This window comes from Bactrocera oleae, chromosome 6, assembly GCF_042242935.1.
Source record: "Bactrocera oleae isolate idBacOlea1 chromosome 6, idBacOlea1, whole genome shotgun sequence".
Taxonomy (NCBI): domain Eukaryota; kingdom Metazoa; phylum Arthropoda; class Insecta; order Diptera; family Tephritidae; genus Bactrocera; species Bactrocera oleae.
The window spans coordinates 36,188,752-36,210,685 of NC_091540.1; the positions used below are offsets into that span (position 1 = coordinate 36,188,752).

Here is a 21,934-nt window from a genome sequence, read left to right on the forward strand (position 1 = left end):
CCTTTAACAACATAATTACTTTGAACTAGGCGGTGTAAATTAATCGTATTACGATACAAATTAAATATGTATTTGCAATTGTGGACAAAATTTGCTAAATTTCGTTTATAAAACCATTTGTTTATGTTTTTCTGCTGTAGATATTTTATGAAATTGATGAATAGTGTGAGAATCAAACGTGAGCGTAGTGTCTAATTTAGTGAAAACTCTTTCAATGAGGTAAAAATAAATGGAGATTGTCCACCGTGCAATGTCGCCCTACCAACTTACCTAAGAGATAAATTAAGGATTTGTTTAAAAAAGCGCATTATTAGTAAAAATTAAGAAAAAAGAAATCATCTTGATAACCACAACAAAACATTTGAAGAAAAAGTTACAGAGGAAATGCTTAGGCCTCCGGGCACCGGCTAACTGACCTCCACGCAAGCCACTAACGCCCGGTTCGAGAGGCAAGCGGAGCGTAAGACGCAATAATGAAAAATTGCAAATGGGAAATGAGAGCGGATTAAAGCTCAAACAATAGGAGCTAAATATCAGTAAATGTACATGAGTGCACATATATGAACATATTACATTTAAGTTTTAGCTGGAGGAAAGCTAGCGGCGCGTAACGAGTTGCGATTTAAGTATGAGTATTTATATTTTAAACTAGTATCTGACCAGAACGCTTTTGTAGTAGTAGGAAGGTGAGGAGAGCTGCCTTGCCTACCTGCTTTTACCGAGTACGTGGTTCAGTGTGACAATTGCCGCTGCTCTCATTGGAAAATTGCAGTTGTTTCATTGCAAATACGTTTGCTGAGACACGAGCGGTCAGCAACTCACGATTCAATGTGAGAGAAAGCGCCAGTCACATTATAGTTGACTCATTCTACACTATGGAGCCGGTGCGCACTTCCAATTGGAACAACATGCTCACGCTTGTGCTCGCTCTTCCAGGCGGCACGATCGCACGATGACTTGTGGTATACTTGTTGAGTAGGTTTATTTGTAGAATTCTGTTTTGTTTCGTCATTCGTTCATGCAGCAAAAATAATGGACAACGATCGGCTCAAGATACAGCTATAGCTGCCCGCTGGCGTGTGGAGGTGTGAGTGTGTTTGGAAATGTTGCACGTAAATATGCACTTCAAACATAGGGGATAACTGTTGGATACCGCAGCCGTAGCTAACAGTCGCGTTCAGACCCTGTTACACCACGGTTAAGAGTGTACGCATGCGCGCGCTTCAAAACGCTACGCTCAGTGAGTTTTCGTTATTCAAAAGCACGCTTAATAATTGAAGTTGGTGAAGTGACGGCACAAATAGAATGCTAATGAGGATATAGCATGTGCAACACAGCTGTCTTCGATTTGAGAATCGCCGCGCGACTTTTTGTTTAGAACGGACAAGAATTATAAATTATAAATTGAGTAGTGCCAATTTTCCGTTTAATTGCACCCAAGCAAAAATACAAGCATTCAAAGTGTGCGTTTGTGTCATAATCAAAAACAAAACGGTGCTAAACACAATTATGATTTAAAAAGAAACTTTGCTGTTTTTCGTGTTAAATATTTATGTTTATTTAGAAAAGCTTTGAAATAGCAGCCGAGTCACTCATGAAGCTTTTGCAACGCTTTCTTGCGTTCAAAAAGTTATCGGCTTCACCGCAAAAAATCAGAAACATTGCAATCCAGCAACGCTTCGTGCCAAAATAATGAGTGTAATCCTGTTGTCATTGCCACATCGTTACAAGCGCCTACTGCAAGCAATGACACTCGCCGTGGCAATAATTTACACCACACTGGTGCTGTATCAGAGCACCTACGGATATCCTGACTTACAGGTGGGTAGTGAGCACTGCTCAAAATTGCACAAAAAGAATATCCATATGCATGTGTATGTGTGTGTGTTGAGGTGGCCCTTTTGTGTGGGCATTCGCTGCAGATAGCGAGATATTTATATTATGCATTCGGTCGAATGAGTAAAGGGAAGCGATTTGTGGGCCGTATCTTGTTCAAAGATAATAAACTAATCGCAAAAATCAGCTGATCCCCCCCCCCCCGGCTTGCGGGAAGCAATGCAAATATGAAGATATATTGGGTGGAAAGTGTGCTCAAATTATTTACTTTTTTCGATAAAAAGTAAAACTTGACAATTATTGCTAAAAATGCTTAATTTTTGTGGAACTGCAAATGTGAAAATATGCAAATGTATGTATGTGTGCATATAAACTCCCAGCATTTGCGAATGAATTGCTTTACTTTGCCGTCGGCATTTTTAATATCGAGATCATTTTCATTAAATATTGGTTTAACTAAATAAAACAAGGTTTTTGTGAAATATGAGATATAATGTAATTGCAAGTAAATTCATACACATTTTGTTTTACATACTACATGGTGTTTTTTAGACATGTTTGCCATTATGTGTTATAAATGATTTCGGGCAAGTGACCGCCGCCGCTGGCTGGAATAAAGGGTCGGCTTTAGAATAACGTTCCGTTCCGGCTTTAGAATAACGAATTAAACTTCGCTGAACAAAATTGAGTAAAAGGGATAGGTGGCCATCTCGTGTGACGTGCTTGATAGTCGTTCTGCTTCAGCTTCAATTCTTGCACGAATTTGTTTTTCTAAGTCAACAAACCAAGACCCTTCCACAAAATCTTTCGTAAAGTGGATGGACTCAGCTCGTTAAGTTCGTTCGATTGGCTACTCTCGAAGCCATCCATTGTAAGGTTTTTAAAAATGCCAGCGTTGTTTTATCAAAAAATGCCTCGAATGAAAATACAATTTTTTTAATGTTGATATGCAACTCTCTAGCGCTTGGCGAGTCGAAGGCAGCCATTCACTTTTTCGTAAACATTAAATAAAGTGTATTGTTTTATTTATCAACTGTTTCATTATGTCACATTGGTTGCCTATGGTCTATAGTTGTCTCATTTATCATGCTACTTGGTGGTCCGATACATGAAATTAAAAACTTCGGTCGGCAAAGAACATTTCATTTATTTATTTTAATTATGAAACTGGTCGTAAGCAACAGTTAAGCAATTCTCTTCGCTTAGTACAAGTGAATCATGTGCCAACGCAGCTGCATAATTGCTTTCATTTGCCGAAACATCAAAAATACAACAAATACTGTAATGAGACAGCATAGAGGGCTCAGCGCAAAGTTTACTCATATTTCAGTAAATATTTTGTCATTTGATTTTACGAGCACCATTTCAACTCAGCTCAGCAGTCAGCAAAGTCCAAGTCACATTGTGCAACGCAATAAATAAATAAGGCGATTGGGGTATAGTATTTGTTTGTTTGTTTATTGCCTAAAAGTGTTGCATTTGCACAAATATGAAGCGTGTGCAAGAGTTTGTTCAATCGCATTGGTGCATGTAAGCCCGCCTGTTTGTAGGTGAACGGCATTCTGTGCTGGCAACCCGGTAAATAATGAATTGCACACTGTTTGGGCTTTAAAGAGCTGGCCTTTGAACTGCTTGGGTGTTGCAGCTACACTTAATTTTATGCGTATTTATGCAAGCTTAGGCGCACACACAAAGCCACAAACTTAATCTAGATGTAGGTAGTGGAACGGATATAAGGCGTTCGGACGCGTTCTTAAAATGCCAACACTACGAGGAGTTTGCATGCACCAATAGTGTGGGCGTACTTTTAATCCTTCAGCAGCCACTACCGTCTCACATACATGCATATAAACGCGTGATAGTGTGCTTGTTGTCACGATTGGCGCACTGACTACGCGGATCGCTTGCAGACTGGCAGCCCAACAGTACGTCCAATTAATTGTCAGCTACGCAGCGCTATCCCCTCGACTATCAGCGGCAATTATTTCTTCGCTCTCGAAATCGTTAACAAACGATAGCAGCGATGGCAGCGAGTGTGTTGGCAGTGTCGCCACCGGCTCCGCCTGCGCCACTGCGTCACATTCGCGCGCACATCCGCCATATGCAACAAATTGCCAGAAAAGTTCGCTCGTTGTCGCATAAATTTGCATAAATTCAACACGACAGGGCATATGTACTACATACATACGTACATACGAGTGCGCAGGGCGGCTGCAGTGCATTGTTGGTTCACGTTCCGATCGGCTGTTGGCGTTGTTGGTCCGGTCAACGGCTGTGATTAAGAATTAAAATTGCAAATTTCTTCAGAATGTGACTTGGCCGTTGCGAAACAAGTGTTTTCGCGTCACAGTTGCTGTAGCCATTACGCCAGGCCCGGCTGGGTTTGTGCGCTATTTGTGCGCGCATTACGTGTGACTTGGCCATAAACAATGGCGCAACAGCCAGTTGATGGTATCTTGTGTCGTTCACCTATTTAGTCGGTGGGTCGATGATTTCATGATTCGAAGTATTTCTATGGCCCCTTTTCAACAACCCCAATCACACCTTGGAATAAGCCATTCCGGGATGTGGATTTGCTCTAATAGAGTAAAGCGTCCACTGCTGGGCGCTCATTTCCGGCACTGCAATTGACGCTTTCACACCTTAATTATCTGTTTCGTCGCAAATTCGTAGTATTGCAAAAGTTATTCTGAATTTCTCATCAAGTTAAGCTGCGATTAACAGATATTGATTCCTAGTACAATTAAAAGTGGAAGTACTTCAATATTGCATTCACGATGTATGCCTGTGATGGCTGTGATAAATCAATAACCCAGTCGGAATTTTAACCTATCTTACATATGGATTAAGATAGAAACTTGTAATTTTAAACGGAGTTTATTTTACTGTTTTAAAAAAATCTTTAAACAGAAAAATACACTTTTGGTTGTATTTTAGTAAACTTTTTTTTACTTTGGTTGAACCCCGTATTCATATTGGATGAACATTTACATACTTGTACTTGTCTGCCATGAACAAATTATAGACATAATTCAAAATTTCCCTTTAATCAGATTTCTTGATTCGTCTACACCGACTTTCAGTAAATGTCAAATCGCTCGGAATTTAATGCGGAGAAATATCTATTGACGAATATCTGCTGATCAACTAAATATGATGACCTAAAATGCCTCCAATCCAATCACCAAACGACAAAGGTTGTCTCCATCCCCTGTTTGAGCGACTCATTTTATAAACATTTAACATTTCATGTGATGAGCAATATCGTAATACTAAACTTCTTTCACTTAAAAGTAGCAGTTGTTTGGTTTGTCAACCGTACATACTTCCTAAGGTGAATGTATCTGCTTTTCATCAGGGACATTTCGAGACCTGAGCTCTTCCTCACGCACAGATTTGCCTTTAAGTGAAACATACATTGTTATAAACCGATCATTCAAGGTATTACTTTCCACTTTCAATGAGGAAGACCGACAGATCTCTCACCTTATTTCTTTCGATCTTCTAAAAGGCCTTTAACGATCCTGAGTACTAGTAAGGAGCAGTACAACAAAAGCTGTGGATGGACTAACTTGAAGAGAAAATCGGTTGATTATTTTTCGGTAATTGCTCAACATTTCCGAGTATTAAGTAGTCATATAAGTACGAGCAGAAGTAAGTGGATGAGCAAGCATAATGAAGTATAGCTTTCGGTTTCCTTTAAACGTAAAATAGACGGAAATTCTCTGTATTTAGCTGGCATATGCCAAATTTTTCCCACCATTTTCTATATTATTGCTCTTGTTCCGTTGCATATAGCCGTGGTGTCAGTTGTTGTGAAAGTTAAAGCTCTTAAAAATCTCAGCGAGCAAATTATCTAGTTTAGTTCGTGTACTTATGTATCTATTTTAGTGTTTATTGCATGTATGTATATTATATATGTATGTATGTACAAACAACGAGAAGTGAATGGTGCGATTTCAGTTGGCAAAAGAATTGGTTTTTGTGGCAAATCCATCATTTTGAAGGTACGTGTGTGTACCATATGTGTCGAATCGATTTTGTACGCTTGCGCGGATATTGAGCGATTTATGCTGTTACAGTTGAGTCGTTCCAATCGAATATTATTATATATTCGGCTGTTTCCCTAAACTGGTCTGATTAATTATTTTTTAAATACACGCAATAAATTTGTTTTGTACAGACCACCTCGACATGGTTCATATTTGTCTAGATACATATGTACATGCACTTGCGTGTGTTTACTTCATATTAATGCATTTGAAATGCGTGAAATGGTCAACAATTTATCAAATCGAATAAAAATAGATAAATGAGCATGAATTGTTTGAAAAATCATTTAGCCTAAGCTGTTTCACCACGTTCGCCTCTAAAATTTAAGATTTTCATTAGTTTCCCAGAGTCCACGGCGATCGCTTACACACACGCTATGAGTCGCAGTCGCTTGATTAACGGCTAGTAACTGCATAGAACGAATGTGGCTAACGGTTATGTGCACTGATCGAATAGGTAATTGAGAGTAATTATCAAACGTTTTCGCCTTTTAATTATTCAAACTGTTTCTCCGCGGTCATACTACAGCGTTGAATCGTTTGCTACAAAAGTAATGCTTCAAATTGGACCCAGCAGAAGCATGTATGAAGATATGCACACACATATGCTCTTCATTGGCCTGTTGCAGCATGTCGGTCTGTTGTCTTCTGATTCTCAGATTCTCAGCTGATTTTTATCAACGATTACCTTCGCTGATATCTTCTTAAGCGCTGAGATAACTTGTCATTACATTCTTTGTCCATTGGAACAATTTAATTTTTGTGTTCGTCGTATGCATTGCCTACTTACTTACTTTTATTAACCTTTTATCGCGTTTGTTGAGGGTCGATTTTCTTTTTAATTTCTTTTGATTTCATATCGTCGCTTTATTTGTGTTTCGAGAATGCTCAATTAGGTTGGTAAACTGGGCTACCGCAGTGTCGTGGTGGTCCACATTTGGCCACAGTTCCGTCTGCACCCTTAAACATTGTTTACGCTGCCTGCTCAAAAATGCGCGATGGGTCACTACTTGCCGCTGCCACCGTCGCCCGCGCCGATATACTTACATATGTATTTGAGATTTACGTTGTCGTATCGTGGAAAACATGGGATAATACGCGACATGGCTGGCTACCCAAAGCCCCTTACCAACCCGCTATCTGCCCGGCTATTTAGGCTACTTGACTGTCTCATTCAGCATTCTCCCGCTTACTTGATCTCGCGATTCGTTGTCAACAGGATGTCGTATTGTTTCTTTATCTGTTCCATGTCTGCGCGTCCGTCCGATTGATTATACATTCTCCTGAGGTCAGTCTGCGGCACTTGTTGTCATTTCCACTGCGCTGCTGCGATTCACTGACCACGACTACGTCTCCATTGTATCTTCCTTATTCCCATGTTACTTTTAATCAATTCCAACAGTGCTGAATTTGCATGTGAATATACAAACATAATTGTAGATTTATATGCTTCATTTTAGGCATTGAATTTCTATTAGCTCATTTCGGTGGTGAAGCCCCACTCTGCGGTAATCTTTGTTAATATGCTAAAGCGCTTTGCTTTTGAGCACATTCTGTCAAAAATTGAGTGAAATCATCTAGTGATAAGGGATTCAATCCCGAATTTTGTTTGATAATTGTAAATATAATCTTTAAAGGAATAATAGCTTCAAGATTCCGAAGCAACTGTGCAGAAATAGTCTATTCAAAAAGTATATTCTATTAACAATGTTTTTTATTATATTTATTAATTTAATTAATTTAATTATTTTTCGGTCTGTTAAGTTTGATTTCCTTGCATTACTCTGCGGCTTAATCCTATTCCTATCCACTTCTTTTTGGGCTTTAAAGTCAGCAGTTGTCATGTACTTCGCTCTGACGGGCTAATCGACTGCACGACAATGCTGTATTTGCAATCAATCAATCTGAATAAGTATTCTGTTTGTTTGCCTTCACTTTGTACACATACTCGTATGTACATAACTACTCGTGGAATTATGGACATACATTTTTTGGTTGCTTGTGTTGGTGAAGTGTGGAAAAATATGCAAATAAATGCGAAATAGTATATCAGTGACATGTGGCAAAATTGATATGTGTAAGTCATGCAAATTTAAATTTCGACGTACATATGTACATTTGCGTATGAGTACAGATATGTAAGTGTAAATCTATTTAATTTTGCCAATAATGAAAAATGAAGGAGGAATTTGAATTTGATGTGCATTGTTATTGCATCAACTTTGAAACAGGGTTCACCTTTCTACTAGATTTAATTTTATTTAAACAATTGTAGTAATTAAAATGCCCAAACTATATACCGTCCCCACATTTGAAATATTGCCCATATTTTACCCCAATTGAGCGTTGTCATGATGGAAAATTATTGCCTAGTTGGTCTAGTCGCAAAGTCTGGGCGTTTTTCGGCAATTGCTCACCTCATTTTGATGAGTTGTTGTCAGTAGCGTCCCCATTAATGGTTACAACCGGATTTAGAAGCTCATAATATCGCACGCTTTCCTGAACCCACCAAATAGAGAGTTGCCATGAATATTCGGCTGGTTGGTCAGGTTTTTTGATCACCAGTAACAATCCGATACAAAAACTAATAGAAGTTGTAGCGTAGCGTTCAAGCAACAACTCTGTCATGAAATGTCACCATTCAACGTCTATGGCACCCAATTTTCTTGCTTTTGAATGTGTCACGCTGCTTTTAAAAGTTTTGAAATGGCTGCTGGAGTAACTACCAAAGTTTCTGTGAGTTCTTCTTGTGTTCATCGACAATATTCATCTAGTAATGCTTCCAATTCCCGATCTTCAAACTTTCTTGGCCGTCCAGGACGTTCTTCGTCTTCCAAACCAAAATTTTCATTTTTAGATCGTGTCAAGCAATTTTGGCACTTTCGCTCAGCTGAGGCTTTTTTCATAATAAAGTAATGAAGAAGATCTCCCCGCAAAAACACGTTTTCAGGTACAACATTCGACATATTTGAGTGAAAAAAATTATTGTTGTTTACGCCTTAAATTAATGATATGCTAAAAAAGATGGACAATAACAATCTTTTGGCAAACTGCACGAAGTATACGAGAATTATTTTGATGAGATTGCCGAAAGGAAGTAATGCTGGTTTTAAAGAAATTTTACAGGACAGCAAGTGTAAATTATATGCAAATATTTCCATGAACGTAATGTGTTTCCGTTAACTTCCGGATACAAAATATTTGTATTTAGGCCTCGATCTTGACCGAATATTTTAAAATGTTTGGGAAAATATGGCTGCCAATTCACCACTTAAAATTGGTTATCATGCTACTCACTGTGAGCCAACAAAGAACAAGGAGCAGATCATTCAAAAAGATAAATCAACAATAATTCGTCAAAAAGTTTTGGTGGAAGATTCCCAGAATAAATATAATTTGTATACCCTGAACAGGGTATATAAGCTGAGTCGATTTAGCCATGTCCATCTGTATGTAAGTATAAATCCGAACTAGTCCCTCAGTTTTAGAAATATCGATCTAAATTTTTTCTCAGATATCTGACCACTATAGCATATAACTTGTATGCAAAACTTTTCATTTGAAAAAATATCTTCACGAAATTTAGCAAGAATTATTATCTAAAGCAACGGTATATTCTCCGAAAAAATTGTCAATTCGGACTACTATAGCATATAGCTGGCATACAAAATGACCGATCAAAAACAAATGCTTGTATTGTAACCAAAGTTAACGACTTTTCTTCTTCCAAGAGTGATTTAGACCAACAAATGCCGTTGCAATTACTCCCGTGCACAATACGTATGCTTGGTTTATTTTTACACCATCAAATAGTGCACTGAATGTATATAAGTATATGTTTTTGTGGTTTTATTTTTAGTCAAACGACTCAGTATCACAATGTAAAGAGATGAAGTAAAAAATCGATGTTCGCTAATTAACTGTTAAAGAGAAAATTCCAATCAATACATATGTAAAATATGTTAATGTTTAATAAACAAAATACCAGTTGAAATCAATTCAAAAACAAAACAAAACGGCGGTGCCATTGCGAAGGCTCGGGTTACACGAAAAAAATATTAACTTTCTTCCACACTGATCTATGTGTGCATACATACATATTTATATGCAAGGTTGGACGTCATCAGACCGAGCAATTAACTTGAAATGCAACATAAAAATTTCGTGTTACTCGAACAGAGGCGGTCAAACGATTTGCATATCTAAAATATTCTCTTAACAACCGCGACAACATTTTCAAATGGTAGCCACCAACAATGATTAAAACACAACAACAACAGCAACTTTAAGATTACTTCGGTGAATTTTTTTAAGTTCCTCCAACTATTTGTATGCGTGTGTGTGCGCCATTTACTTCGAGTGGATTTGAAAGGGCTTTGATGACCCACCGAAGAAAGAACTGAAACAAGGTTGTTGGCGCGCGGCATAGTTTAGATTACTTTTTATCGGCGTTGACGGTGAAATTCGGTGTCGAATAGAGAACACATTGCTCAATACAATCAAACAGCAACTAAATATTTTGAATACATAACTCCATATATACATAGTCGTACTTGTAGATGTGTGGGTTAGTGTGTGGTCTGCGGCTTTCTTGCCAGGGCATTCCGTCCGCTAGCGGCCACTTGCCGATGCAGAGACATTCGCTTTCATCAACTCTGGTGCGCCTTGCTTGTATATGTGTGTTGTCGTTGTTATTTAGTTCTTTTATATTGTGATCACCTATGCTATTGACGTTTTGTCGAGTTGGACTCGGCTAGATGTGTCTTGTTGTTTCCTTTTCACTTGGTTGATAAGCAATCTTGTTGCGAACAAGCCTTGGCCACTCAACGACTAGTAACACATCTTAGGTTACCCAACTAAATTCAACCACAGTGCTTTAGCTGAGGCTAAGGCTACTGCTATTGTGTTCATTCTTTTCTTATTCTTGCTTGCTGTTAAATTACGCTGTTGTTGTTGGCGTTGTGGCAGCTGCTGTTGCACGTGTGCGACTTAATTGAGCAGTTTATAGTAGCTGCTGAATTTGCCTCTTGCTTCCTTTTAGAAACTCTCGATTCGAGCACTCTTTTATTCGCTTTAGATTTCCTCGTCTTGTTCGCACCTCAGCATAGTCATTAGTGCATCCATTCTCTTACAAGCAGTCAGCAGCATTATAATAGCTGTTTATACAAACAATTGTACATACATATGATCCATATGTATGTATGTAGATATATTGCATGGAAGTATGTGGCGCTTTGTTTGTTATAATCGAACTCATCATTATTGTTAGGCGAACCTTCTGTTAAAGGTATAATATAAGAATGAAGTTGCGATAATATTGGTTAAGAAGATATTGGCAGCGTTAGTTTTTATACGGAAAGTCTGGCGTGATTGCAGGTTCGAAATTTACAATTTCCATCTAGCGGTTCGGTAAATTTTCATGGTATAAATAATAATAACTGCGAAGACTGGATGCATTGATACCATTAGAAACGACTCGAGCACATCTGGACGCTCATTGCCTGAAACCGAAAGATTTCGAAACATAATTCTACGGTTGAAGCTAAGATTTGTCACTCTTTTCCTTTAAATTGGGGTAAACTTGTAAGTAATATCCTTCTAAAGAGCAAATCAAATACTCGGAGGAAAATATTATGTTGATAAGATTTTTTCACTTCATGGCCCTAATGTTTTCTTAAATAAGTAAGTGCTAAGTTTATACTTTCATTATTTTTAAAGACCAACGCCGGAGGCATATTTTAAGGTGTTGACAAAACTTTTTATTACAAAATGTTGCGAAAGAATCCAATATTCATTATTTGACGAAATTATAAATGAATCTCAATATTAGTATCTAGCATAAACTATAATCCATATAACCACTTAGTTCGAAATATACGATAGTGATATGTACCGAAATTGGTAAAAATTGGTCGAGCCCTTCCTAAGACATAAGATTTCCGTGCTTCGCCCATTGTCCAATTTTTATATCGACTTCAACGGAATACTTATGTGAAATTTAATGCTTCCAACGTATTTATTTAGTGAGTTATCACACATTTAGGAGTTTTCAACATAATTGTTATATGGGGAGTCGGCGTAGTTACTATTCGATCAAGATATCTCAATTTTCATTTAAGAACGGACAGAAATTCACCCGGATTTCCACTCGCCCCGTCATTCTGATCGTATGTATATCTGTACTTATGTATCATTCATAACTTTCGGGATTAGTTTGAGGTGTTACAAATAACCATTAGGTGAACAAAACTATTAAACTCAGTAACAACATGTTGCGGAAGTATTAGAATTGTGTGCTTTGAAAACAAAATATATAAGATATTTGGTTTGGTTGAAATGAGACATATCCAACTCCCATAATTCAGGAAAACCTCGCTCATAAGATATAATTGATTTATCACTTGCAGGCATATGAAAACTGATCTGAAATAATTCTTTAGTCCTTTCTTGACCTTAGAGCAACTCAAAGTAGACCATGATCTCGCGCGAAAAGTTATAATTCCTAACATTCCGTTTGTCTTCATAGCGGATATGTAAACAAGAACGAAAAGCCCACACACGACCTTTAATAAACTAATGTAGCCTTATATAAGGTAAGGTTTTATAGTAACGAAAAGTAAATGTTGGTCTGAGCCGAGTTCGTTGCTTACAGCGGTATCGTCAGTGTAAATTTACTACCTCAACCATTTTAAATTAATTTTTGATTTGAGGAGTACACTTCAGTTAAAATATGAAAAGTTTTTAGTAAAAAAGTAGTAAAGCATTACCTTTCATATGTATCTACTTACACAAATGTAGAATATATAATGACAACAATGGCGTAGGTACCCATATTGCTGCTGAGTCTGCAAAATATCCGATAAAAACTGGATTAGTTTCACGGTTCGAGTTCATTAAGTGTAGCCTGTCATAATTGTTGCTGTTGCAATTGCTACATACTTATATGTATGACTATAATCACACACATACTTATGCGCGCTAGAAATATGTGTGTATTTGGCTTTGAAAAAGGAGCACACCGACTTGTTTTGTGCTTGCGCCCGGTGTTGTTTTTGCCAGTAAATGTAGTTTGTAATTTATTCTGTAAAAATCAAGTCAACGCGCACCTTTCTTTCACTTTGCGAAGCTGCGGAGCTAAGCTGTAATCGACTATGTGAAGATAGATGTAGTACGTACGTGCCCAATGGGTGAGTATGTGTTTATGTGCGCATTTAAGTTGCTGCAAATACGAGTTAAGTGTGTACGAAAGCGGAGTTCAACTCCGGCAATGAGCTAGAAACATCACAGCAAGTGCACAAATCTGCCACAGCTCGCCACTTTTTACCTTGCAGAAGCTTCAGCAGCAACGCCGTACAGCTCCGCCATCTAAACCTGTAAAAACCGAAGTCATAAGAAAGTGTATCGGCTAGCAGCTAAACAAGTGTCTGACTTAGTGCAAGCAATAACAACAAAAGCGTCTTCAGTCAGTCGTGTTGGCAGTCGATCGTGTTGCCGCTTCAGCACTTCAGAGCTTGACGCTTATTATTGCTACGCAGACTCCAATGCCCCCATCACAGTATTGCAAACTTTCCTTTCTAGACCACTGCGCCGCTGCACCGGTTCTTGCGCCATTTGCTGGTTTTTGTTGGTTACTGCCTGCCACATTACAAGTTGCTGCCTGATTGCTCCTTCGACTTGCTTGTAGTCTGCACCATTAACTGCAGCCAAAAGTCTTCCTGGCTCGATTTACTAGCATCAACTTTAACTCTAGTCGCCGCAACTTTATTTCACTGCTTCACTGCCCTCATTGGGCTGGGGTTTGGCAGTGGTAGCCGCAGCGGCAGTGGCAGCTGGTGCACCTCATCATCGTCATCATTTCATTGTTCGGCCCGTTGTTTCACATGTTGTTGTTATTTTGTGTCGGTTGTTGCCATTGCCATTGAAGTGGATAAATTATTGACATAATTTAAAGTTTGCCTTCTGATACGGAAGACACCGAACTACCAGCGCTTCGGTGATGACACCCCACTGCCATTCCTCGTGCGAAACATGCAAGCCTGCACTTGTTTTTGCTGGTCAAAGCGCTTTCTGTTGGTGCAATCAGTTGCCACAAGCAGCGACTCACTCGGCTGCAACAGCAGGTGCGTAGGCAATGTTTAATTTGGTTGTAGTTGTTGTTGGCTAAGCAGGCTTGTAATTTGCAGCAACTTACTGTTCGATTGATATTGTTTTTGTAGTCGTTGCCTGGCCAGTTATCGGTAAAATGAACTGGTTCCAATAACTGAAACTATGATAAGGCAATAAATTTTGAAAGATCTTCTACATATGTATGTATGTGAGTCCGCTTGGGTGCCTCGTATAGATTATCGGCGATCGTGGTGCACGGGATGTTTGTGTTGCCCTGTGTGTTTCGCGCCAAACTGTTGAGTCTACAAATTGAATAATTTCCATTGGTGGTTTGCTAGTGGCATAAACATGAAAATGTTGAATTCTTCGATGCAAGTTGTTGGCTGTGAGTTGCGAGTGCGATCGGTTTTTGCGCCACTAATGGCTGGGTGTTTTTGTAAGCGCTAAACTCGATCATTGTGTGAAGTCATTAGGATATTTGCAGCTTTCAACTTGTCATCTTAATGTGAGGTAATTCGCAGTAATGCACTGGATAATTCGCTAATGGGATACGCGAGTACTGAGCACTTTATTTTATTTAAGTAGTTTATTACTTCCGTAATAATTAAGCAAACTTATACGTATTTTTATGAATTCGTCTTGATAACATTCAGACAATATTCAAACAAATATCATTGCTTGGATAGATTTTGTTTGGGGTATTCTTTTGAGGTTTGTGGAACACTTCGTGAGCTATTCACCTATAATTGATTAGATGTGTGTATGTATGTTTTATGAATGTGTTACCTCATGCTGTGTTAATCGCAATAATTCTACTGGAAATAGAACACCGTATTTGATGGATGCTGTCTTCCTCGGAGGACGTTTCTTCTACAACTATTTTGAAGTTACTACTCGAGTTTTAAATCAAGTGACCCTAGTCCTAGTCTGGTACGTTATTATGAAAACTCCGTTATTTCTGCAATCGTGTTCGTTTAAGTTCCGACTTAGTGGTAGCATTGACCTTTAAAGCTACATTTGAAAAACAATCGTACTCACTGTTCCCTATTTTGTACACTGAACAGGGTTTATTAAATTTGCCATGATATATAATAACCGCAAATGAATGCAGAATCATATGATTCACGTCAAATATTCACTATGTAAAACTAAATATATTTTTTTGGCATTTGGCTTTTAACTTGTTTGCTTCAGATAGAGAAGCCACTCCGGAAGTATGTCTTTACAGGAAAAAAAGGATTTCTAATGAACTTTTTCATAAATGACGACTCAATTGCAATTTATGCGGACCGAGAAGTTGAAACATTTTGCTGGAAAAGTGCCGAAATAGCGTACCGAAATTCTACTTTTACTTCCATTTAAGCAAAGCAAGAATGAGTTGTAATAAGCAAAACTTAAGTTGGTTTATTGCTGACAAGTTGGGACACCTGTCATCTTGTCTGTTACTAAGCAAACTCTTTCTGCCACGAATACCTACTATACTACAGCGCTTCCGTTGACAGTGAAATATTTGTATTCCGGAAAAGTGGGCATTGAAGAAGTTGTTCCGCGAAACTAATATTTGGAGCTTACTCAACGACACTTGTTACAAAGAACGAGACGTGGCGCAACGAAGAACAAAGCAAAGGAAAAGCTATTGCCATTTGCTGTTGGTCATTCAGTTTGGTCGTTCTCGTCGTTGGAATGATTGCCGTTGCTACTAAGTGTTGTTTACAACATTTACAAACAGGAACGTTTGCTCGTCTGAAATGAGACTGTAAACGAAACAGCAACAACAACAACAAACGAAACGGTTTGCTCTCGTACATGAAAATTGCTGTTATACATTGTTGTTATGGATTCTTTTGAAAACCTGAACACACATGCTTGTATACATACCTTTATATGGTACTTGTATGTATTATGGCTTGTGTACATACTCATTTGTGACTGGCTTGTATAATTATTGCGGCGTTGCAGCTTCGAATCGTTGGCGTTCCTACCTCGCCTCCATTCGTACCTTTTACGGGCAGATGCATGCCGCCGCTTCAGCATCCGTAAACAAATAAGGAAGCTTGAATTTGTACAACAATCCGCGCGTCCCCCACTACGTTCGCTAACTTCTTGCTCTTCTTGCCGCCGGCTAGTCGAGCTCATTTACTCGCTCCTACTCTGCCGTTTGCCGTCATCATTTAAACATCGCTACTTGTTTGCCTGTCTCTGACCATTGTCTTTCGGTTGTACTTGTGTTTATTAGCCTTTCAACTGTTGTTGTTGTTGTTTAGCTAAAATTTGTTTTAAACTTGTTGCGCAGCGGCAACTTTGCTATCAACACCGTTTTGTTGTTTTTTTTTCCTGTTGTTTGTTTTGCTGCTATCAGCTCAGCCAAGTGGTGTTGCCACCAATGACCGCCGTTGCTTGTTTAACGTCAAATGGATTACACAACCAAACACATGCAACTACTAAAAACAAATACATTACTTTTAAAAATGGCGCTTACAAGTAGCGCGCATCGCACCCAGCCGCTGCCGCGAAAGCTCGACCTAAAAGCCGTTAATTAATGCTTCCTAAAAGCAAATTTTATTTGTGTTTCGGTTCGTTCTCCGCTGCCCATCGTCATGTTTCCGCATTATTTACACAATTCACTTTTCCTTTGAATTGCTGCGCGACCATTGCACGAACAGTTATCTGGTGCTCCCAGATAAACACCAGTAGTGCACACCCATCCACACATACTTGTAGTATCTATGCACGGCAAGTTCTGCTCTGTGAAAGAGTTAATGTTGCGGTAATAGAAAACTTTCAAGTGACAACAATACGCTACTTCTTTAGCAATTTACTCGTACACTTGTAACTACTCACATAAATAGGAAAGTGCCTTACGTACGTTTAGATGTGTGTACTTACATACATATGTGATAATGTTGAAGTGTTAGGAACTGGTAAAACTGTCGCAACTGATTGGAATATTTAGTACTTGTTTTCGCACACAAACTAATTTTCAAATCTGGTATAAATGGTTTAGTAAGTGTTGTAGTTAAAAATGGAGATGCAAAAGTCAAAAGTCCGAATGTTTTCACTTTCCAGTGATTCCGCTTATCTGTCATATATTGTAGTGCCTATGTGCATATGTACAATACATATGTATATTGTATATTTGTTCGAAATACCCCGCCCACTCCCCATATAACGGTACTGTTAAAAACTACTGAAAGCGCGATAAATCAAGCACTAAACACGCCAGAGACATTAAATTTTATCTCTAGGATTGTATGGGATGACTTTATAGGAGCCGCGTTCAAAATTAGACCGTGGCACCGCCCACTTTAAGGTGAAACCCCATATCTTGGAGTTTCCTTAACCGATTTTAATTAAATTCGGTATATAATATTCTTTTCATATTTCTATGTTATAGTGCGAAAATGGGCGAAATCAAATCACAACCACGCCTATTTCGCATATAACATTATTTTCAATTCCATCTGTTTCTTTCACTTTCCTCTATGTAAACCAAGCAACAATGAATATGTCGGGGTAAAACTTTGCGCGAACTATGCGTTTAAAGTATGCCACCTTGTGACAAAAAATTGTCTAAATCGAACCAAAACTGGTCAATCCCCTAGGTACTGAATACATGGACCCCAGTGCCTATAGTTGACTTTTTACCGAAAATACCGGTCAATGTGTAAGATATATAATTGAAATTCATATAATAAAATAAACAAAAGAAACTCGAAAAAGTATGTTTTTATGTCAAAAATGGGTTGAATCGGATCTTATCTTCCTTTATATAAAATTTTGCCAACACCTGAAGAAATTTTCTGGGCTATGATCTTTGCAAGTTGCGAGAGTAAAAAATGTTCGGTTACATCCGAACTTAGAACTTCCTTACTTGTTAGTTCACGATTTAGTATAATCACAGAACTAATAGATTAACATTCAGGAGCAGGATTTAAAAAATAAGGGTTTCTAATTTTGTTTAAGCTTTTACTAAAGTATTATTTATAAATTTGTTCAAATAATTCGGATTATTGGGATCTTATTGCTGATTCCAAGATGCGTAGAAGTTATTGTGAGGGGAAGGTGTCACAAAACAACATATGTTAATTACATATACATAGGTATGTATATATATATATAAGTACATAGATAAAACCAACCAGCTACACAAAAACTAAATACTAGGTTTTGAAATTCTTTTAATTGGTTCCCTTAACAACTTCTATTCTAATGTTCACATCTTGATATGCATTCATTATCCTTCAATGAATTCGATAAATTATTTCAGTTCATTAAAGATTTAAATAAATAGTAGTATTATTTTTTGAAAATTAGCGTATACTACATTTATTACATTATCCCCAAAGCCTTAGCATCAAAGATCTAAGAAAATTGTTTGGATATCTTTGCAACAACATTCAAGAATTTTCGATTTGAGGTGTTGTTGTTTATAACATAAACTCTTTGCATCAGTAAGTTTTAAATACAATGCGGTATTCCAGCAACAAGTCAAGTGGTCGTTAATTGTCGCACTATTTAGATACACATGTCAAACAAGTCAAGTTTTAATATTCCAGGAACGGTTTGTTCATACAATACACACATACATACATATAATCAGTACACAATGCTCTTGGCTCGCCTAACGAAATGTCTACCTAAGCCTCATTTACTGAACTGCAATTGTCAAAGTTGGTTGCCGAACCTATGAAAAAGCTCATGTTGGTTTAAAGATTTCGTTTTTTGGCATGAAACGTGAGTAATTTTAATTCAATTCCTTTTCAAATTTTCCATCAAAGTTGAGAAAATTAATTTTTTGTTTCATGAGAAGAAGACGTAAAGATACTGAACTCATGTAATAAATAAAGAGCTGCTTTTAAGTTATTATTATAAAAAGTATATTTATAAGGTCTAGTAAAAAGGAATCCATTTTTTTCAACAGACGGTTTAGTAGATCAGATTATGCTATACGGCGTTAAAAAGATAAGATTTCGTACTAGAAAAATTTCAGACAGTTTGTCCTTGACTCAGTATTGTTTAAGCACGTGTCAAAAATCTACACCAGCAAAGAGAAAATACGTCTCATTTTTCTTTAATAATGCCGAAAACGAATGCCACGCGGCTGAGAATGTGAGTAGTGTTTATACTTGTAGTCCAGATACTGAAACAGCCAATTACTCGCAATTTCGGTTTCGTCGATTCCGTTCCGGTAATATTAATGTCAAATATGCTGGTAGGCCAATTGTCGAAAGTACTGTTAAAATAACGAAAATCGTCAGGTCCGACCGTCATGTATCGCCCAGCTTTGGCCAAAAGGAGAGTCATTATATTCAATCCGGACAGGGCACCCATCGATTGTGGCTCGCCAGACGCTTCGGGCGCGTGGGGTGGAAGTTCTTACCCATCCATCTTATAGTCCGCATCTGGCACCAACTGATTAATACCTGTTTATGTCAATAACGAATGACTTTCTGGTGAAAAATTCATTCCAAAAGAAGCTTGTGAAAATCGACTATCTCAGTTTTTTTTCTAATTGGGACGAGAATTTCTATTAGTTATCGAACAAAACCGCGCATATATAACCTAAACGGCATTATATTAACTATGCTAAATAACACCCTCAATTTAATACAAAAACAATATATAATATTTATTTGTGCCAGACCTTATATAGGTGTGAACACTCTACGGAGTCCGCATCCGTCAGCGGAATGAATACAAGTATATGTACATCATGATTAGAAATAGTATCAAAATTGTCACTAATGGGTTCGGCCTCGCATACGTGGGTGTGGCGGCACTAATGCGCATAAAAGTAATTCGCTGACAAAATTATATAACATAAGTATCTATATGTGTATGTACATATGTATGTGTCATATGCAAACACTTACTTAGGCAAGTATAAAATGAGATAAAAATCTGTGTAGTCGCGTCTGCGGCCAGAGATGATAACTTGCGACTCATACTAAATGGCGGTGGCACGTTTTATGTGCCGCTTACACAAAAATATAGTTAATATTTGGAACACACGTTGCGTTTTATGTGTATCAACTTCTAGAGAAATGCTGACATAAAGGAAATAAATAATTAAGTATGCGTACGTGCTGAAGCCATAAGTAGACGAAGGCTTGCCACAACTACAACAAAGGCGATTATATGGATGATAATGGAAAGTTGTACAATTCCAGTGTGGATGCCAAAATTTATAAAGATATATCTTGTAAAACTGAAAATATACGCATATATTATATTATATGTATGTTATATTTTTTTATATGAATCAAACAAGTTTAAGGGCATAAATCATAGCAGCTCTGTGCCCGTCTTTTCTGTGCATGTCTTCATACATAGCATATATATATTTATATGGAGCGGGACGCATTATTTATAAATTAAATAACTTTTGAACAACAACACAATGCAATAACGCTCTTAAATGAAGTGAGTGCTAAAGCGCTGCAAAGCAAATGAACCTGTTATCACCAGAAATTAATCAAATGCTGCTGTTGTCGCTGCAATCTGCCGCACACACCTACAAATTTATGCATTTACTTGTAGTTCCTGTTGTTGTTGACTACACGCTGGATATTAGGAGTTGCTTGGCGGCCGCTGTCTTTGTCTTTGCTTATTCCGTGAATCGCGTTACAACAATATAGGAGAAGCGATAAAAATGAAATGCGAGCGCGCTTGGCTTGCTTTGAAGATGTGTAAACATACTTTTAGAATATATGTATGTATATGTAAATGTGCATGAATGCTTCCACAAGATGAGTACCTTTGATGCATGTACCTTTGTGGCGTTTGTTTACTCTTTTCGTTATCACTTATTGTGATGTTTTATGTACATTTAAGAAGCGTTTGCCTTGAGTGGGTCGAGCACATACTTAAATAAAACATACATACCTACTTGTAGTATATTATTGCGAGGTTGCCTAGGCTTAGTAAACTCATATGACTCCATGCACATACTTATGTACATATTTAAAATGTTTTGTAAAGTAATTCCTGCATTATCATTGCACATGCGTACGTTTTCATGAAAGATTCTTATCGACGGCCCACAAAAAAAGAGATAACTTAAAGAGTATGCTTCTTTTATAAATGCTTCAAGTACAAATTAGTGAATTCGTAGTACATTATCTTCTATCAATGGATATATACATACATATAAACTGAAATAAAATTTGAAAGGAGGTATGGTAAAAATAAAAATCGAGTACTTTCTTTCGATATCTCTCTATATTTTCAAAAAGAAGCCCTACGCGTCTTCAGAACTACTGTCAATCAGTTTGCGTCATATTTTCTGTCTCAAAAACAACACCAACGTACCTCTTATCATTCTATTGCAGTAAATGGGTGCAATAATAATAGTAAGACACGACCGCATAGGATTCGCAATTTCTCTGCTCGCTACATTTGAGCTCTGCGTTTTCAATCCCCAGTAAAATAATTCGTTCTTTTTGATAGATGTTACTCAGTTTGAAAAAAAAACTTTGTTCCGCGATGAAGCTCATTTTTGGTTGAATGGGTACGTTAATAAAAAAATCGACGCATTTGGAGAGATGATAATGCACAAGCCATTGTTGTGGCGCCGTTACATTCTCAAAAAGTTAATATTTGGTGAGCTTTATGGGCATATAGAATCCATATTTCTTCAAAAATGAAGCAGTCCATAATGTTACAGTCAATCGGGAACGACATTGATCCATGATTAATAACTTTTTCGTTCCCGAATTGGAGAGTGTTGATGTGGACGATCTTTGCTTCCAACAATAAGGTGCTGCCATACATCCAACGAAACAATAAATTTATCGAAGGAGCCAGCAGTCACTGGCTCGAAATAATTTTTTAAAAACGTAATGGGAAACCCTTATGTTTAAAATAAAGCTAAATTCTTGGTCATAACATTCAATTATTTCACTCGACAACCACTTGTCTAAAAAAGTACCCTTTATATT

General features: G+C 37.6%; 1 protein-coding gene across 2 annotated transcripts in view; it reads left to right on the forward strand.

The window, feature by feature from the left end:
• Positions 1-1,088: 1,088 nt before the first annotated feature.
• The window catches only part of fng (Fringe glycosyltransferase), a 101,375-nt gene continuing 80,529 nt past the window's right edge, over positions 1,089-21,934 (forward strand). For both annotated transcript variants that reach the window (XM_014240250.3, XM_014240251.3), the window contains exon 1: positions 1,089-1,821. In XM_014240250.3, coding sequence (XP_014095725.1) covers positions 1,693-1,821 — 129 coding nt within the window. In that variant the 5' untranslated portion in view covers positions 1,089-1,692. The remainder of the gene's footprint in view (positions 1,822-21,934) is intronic.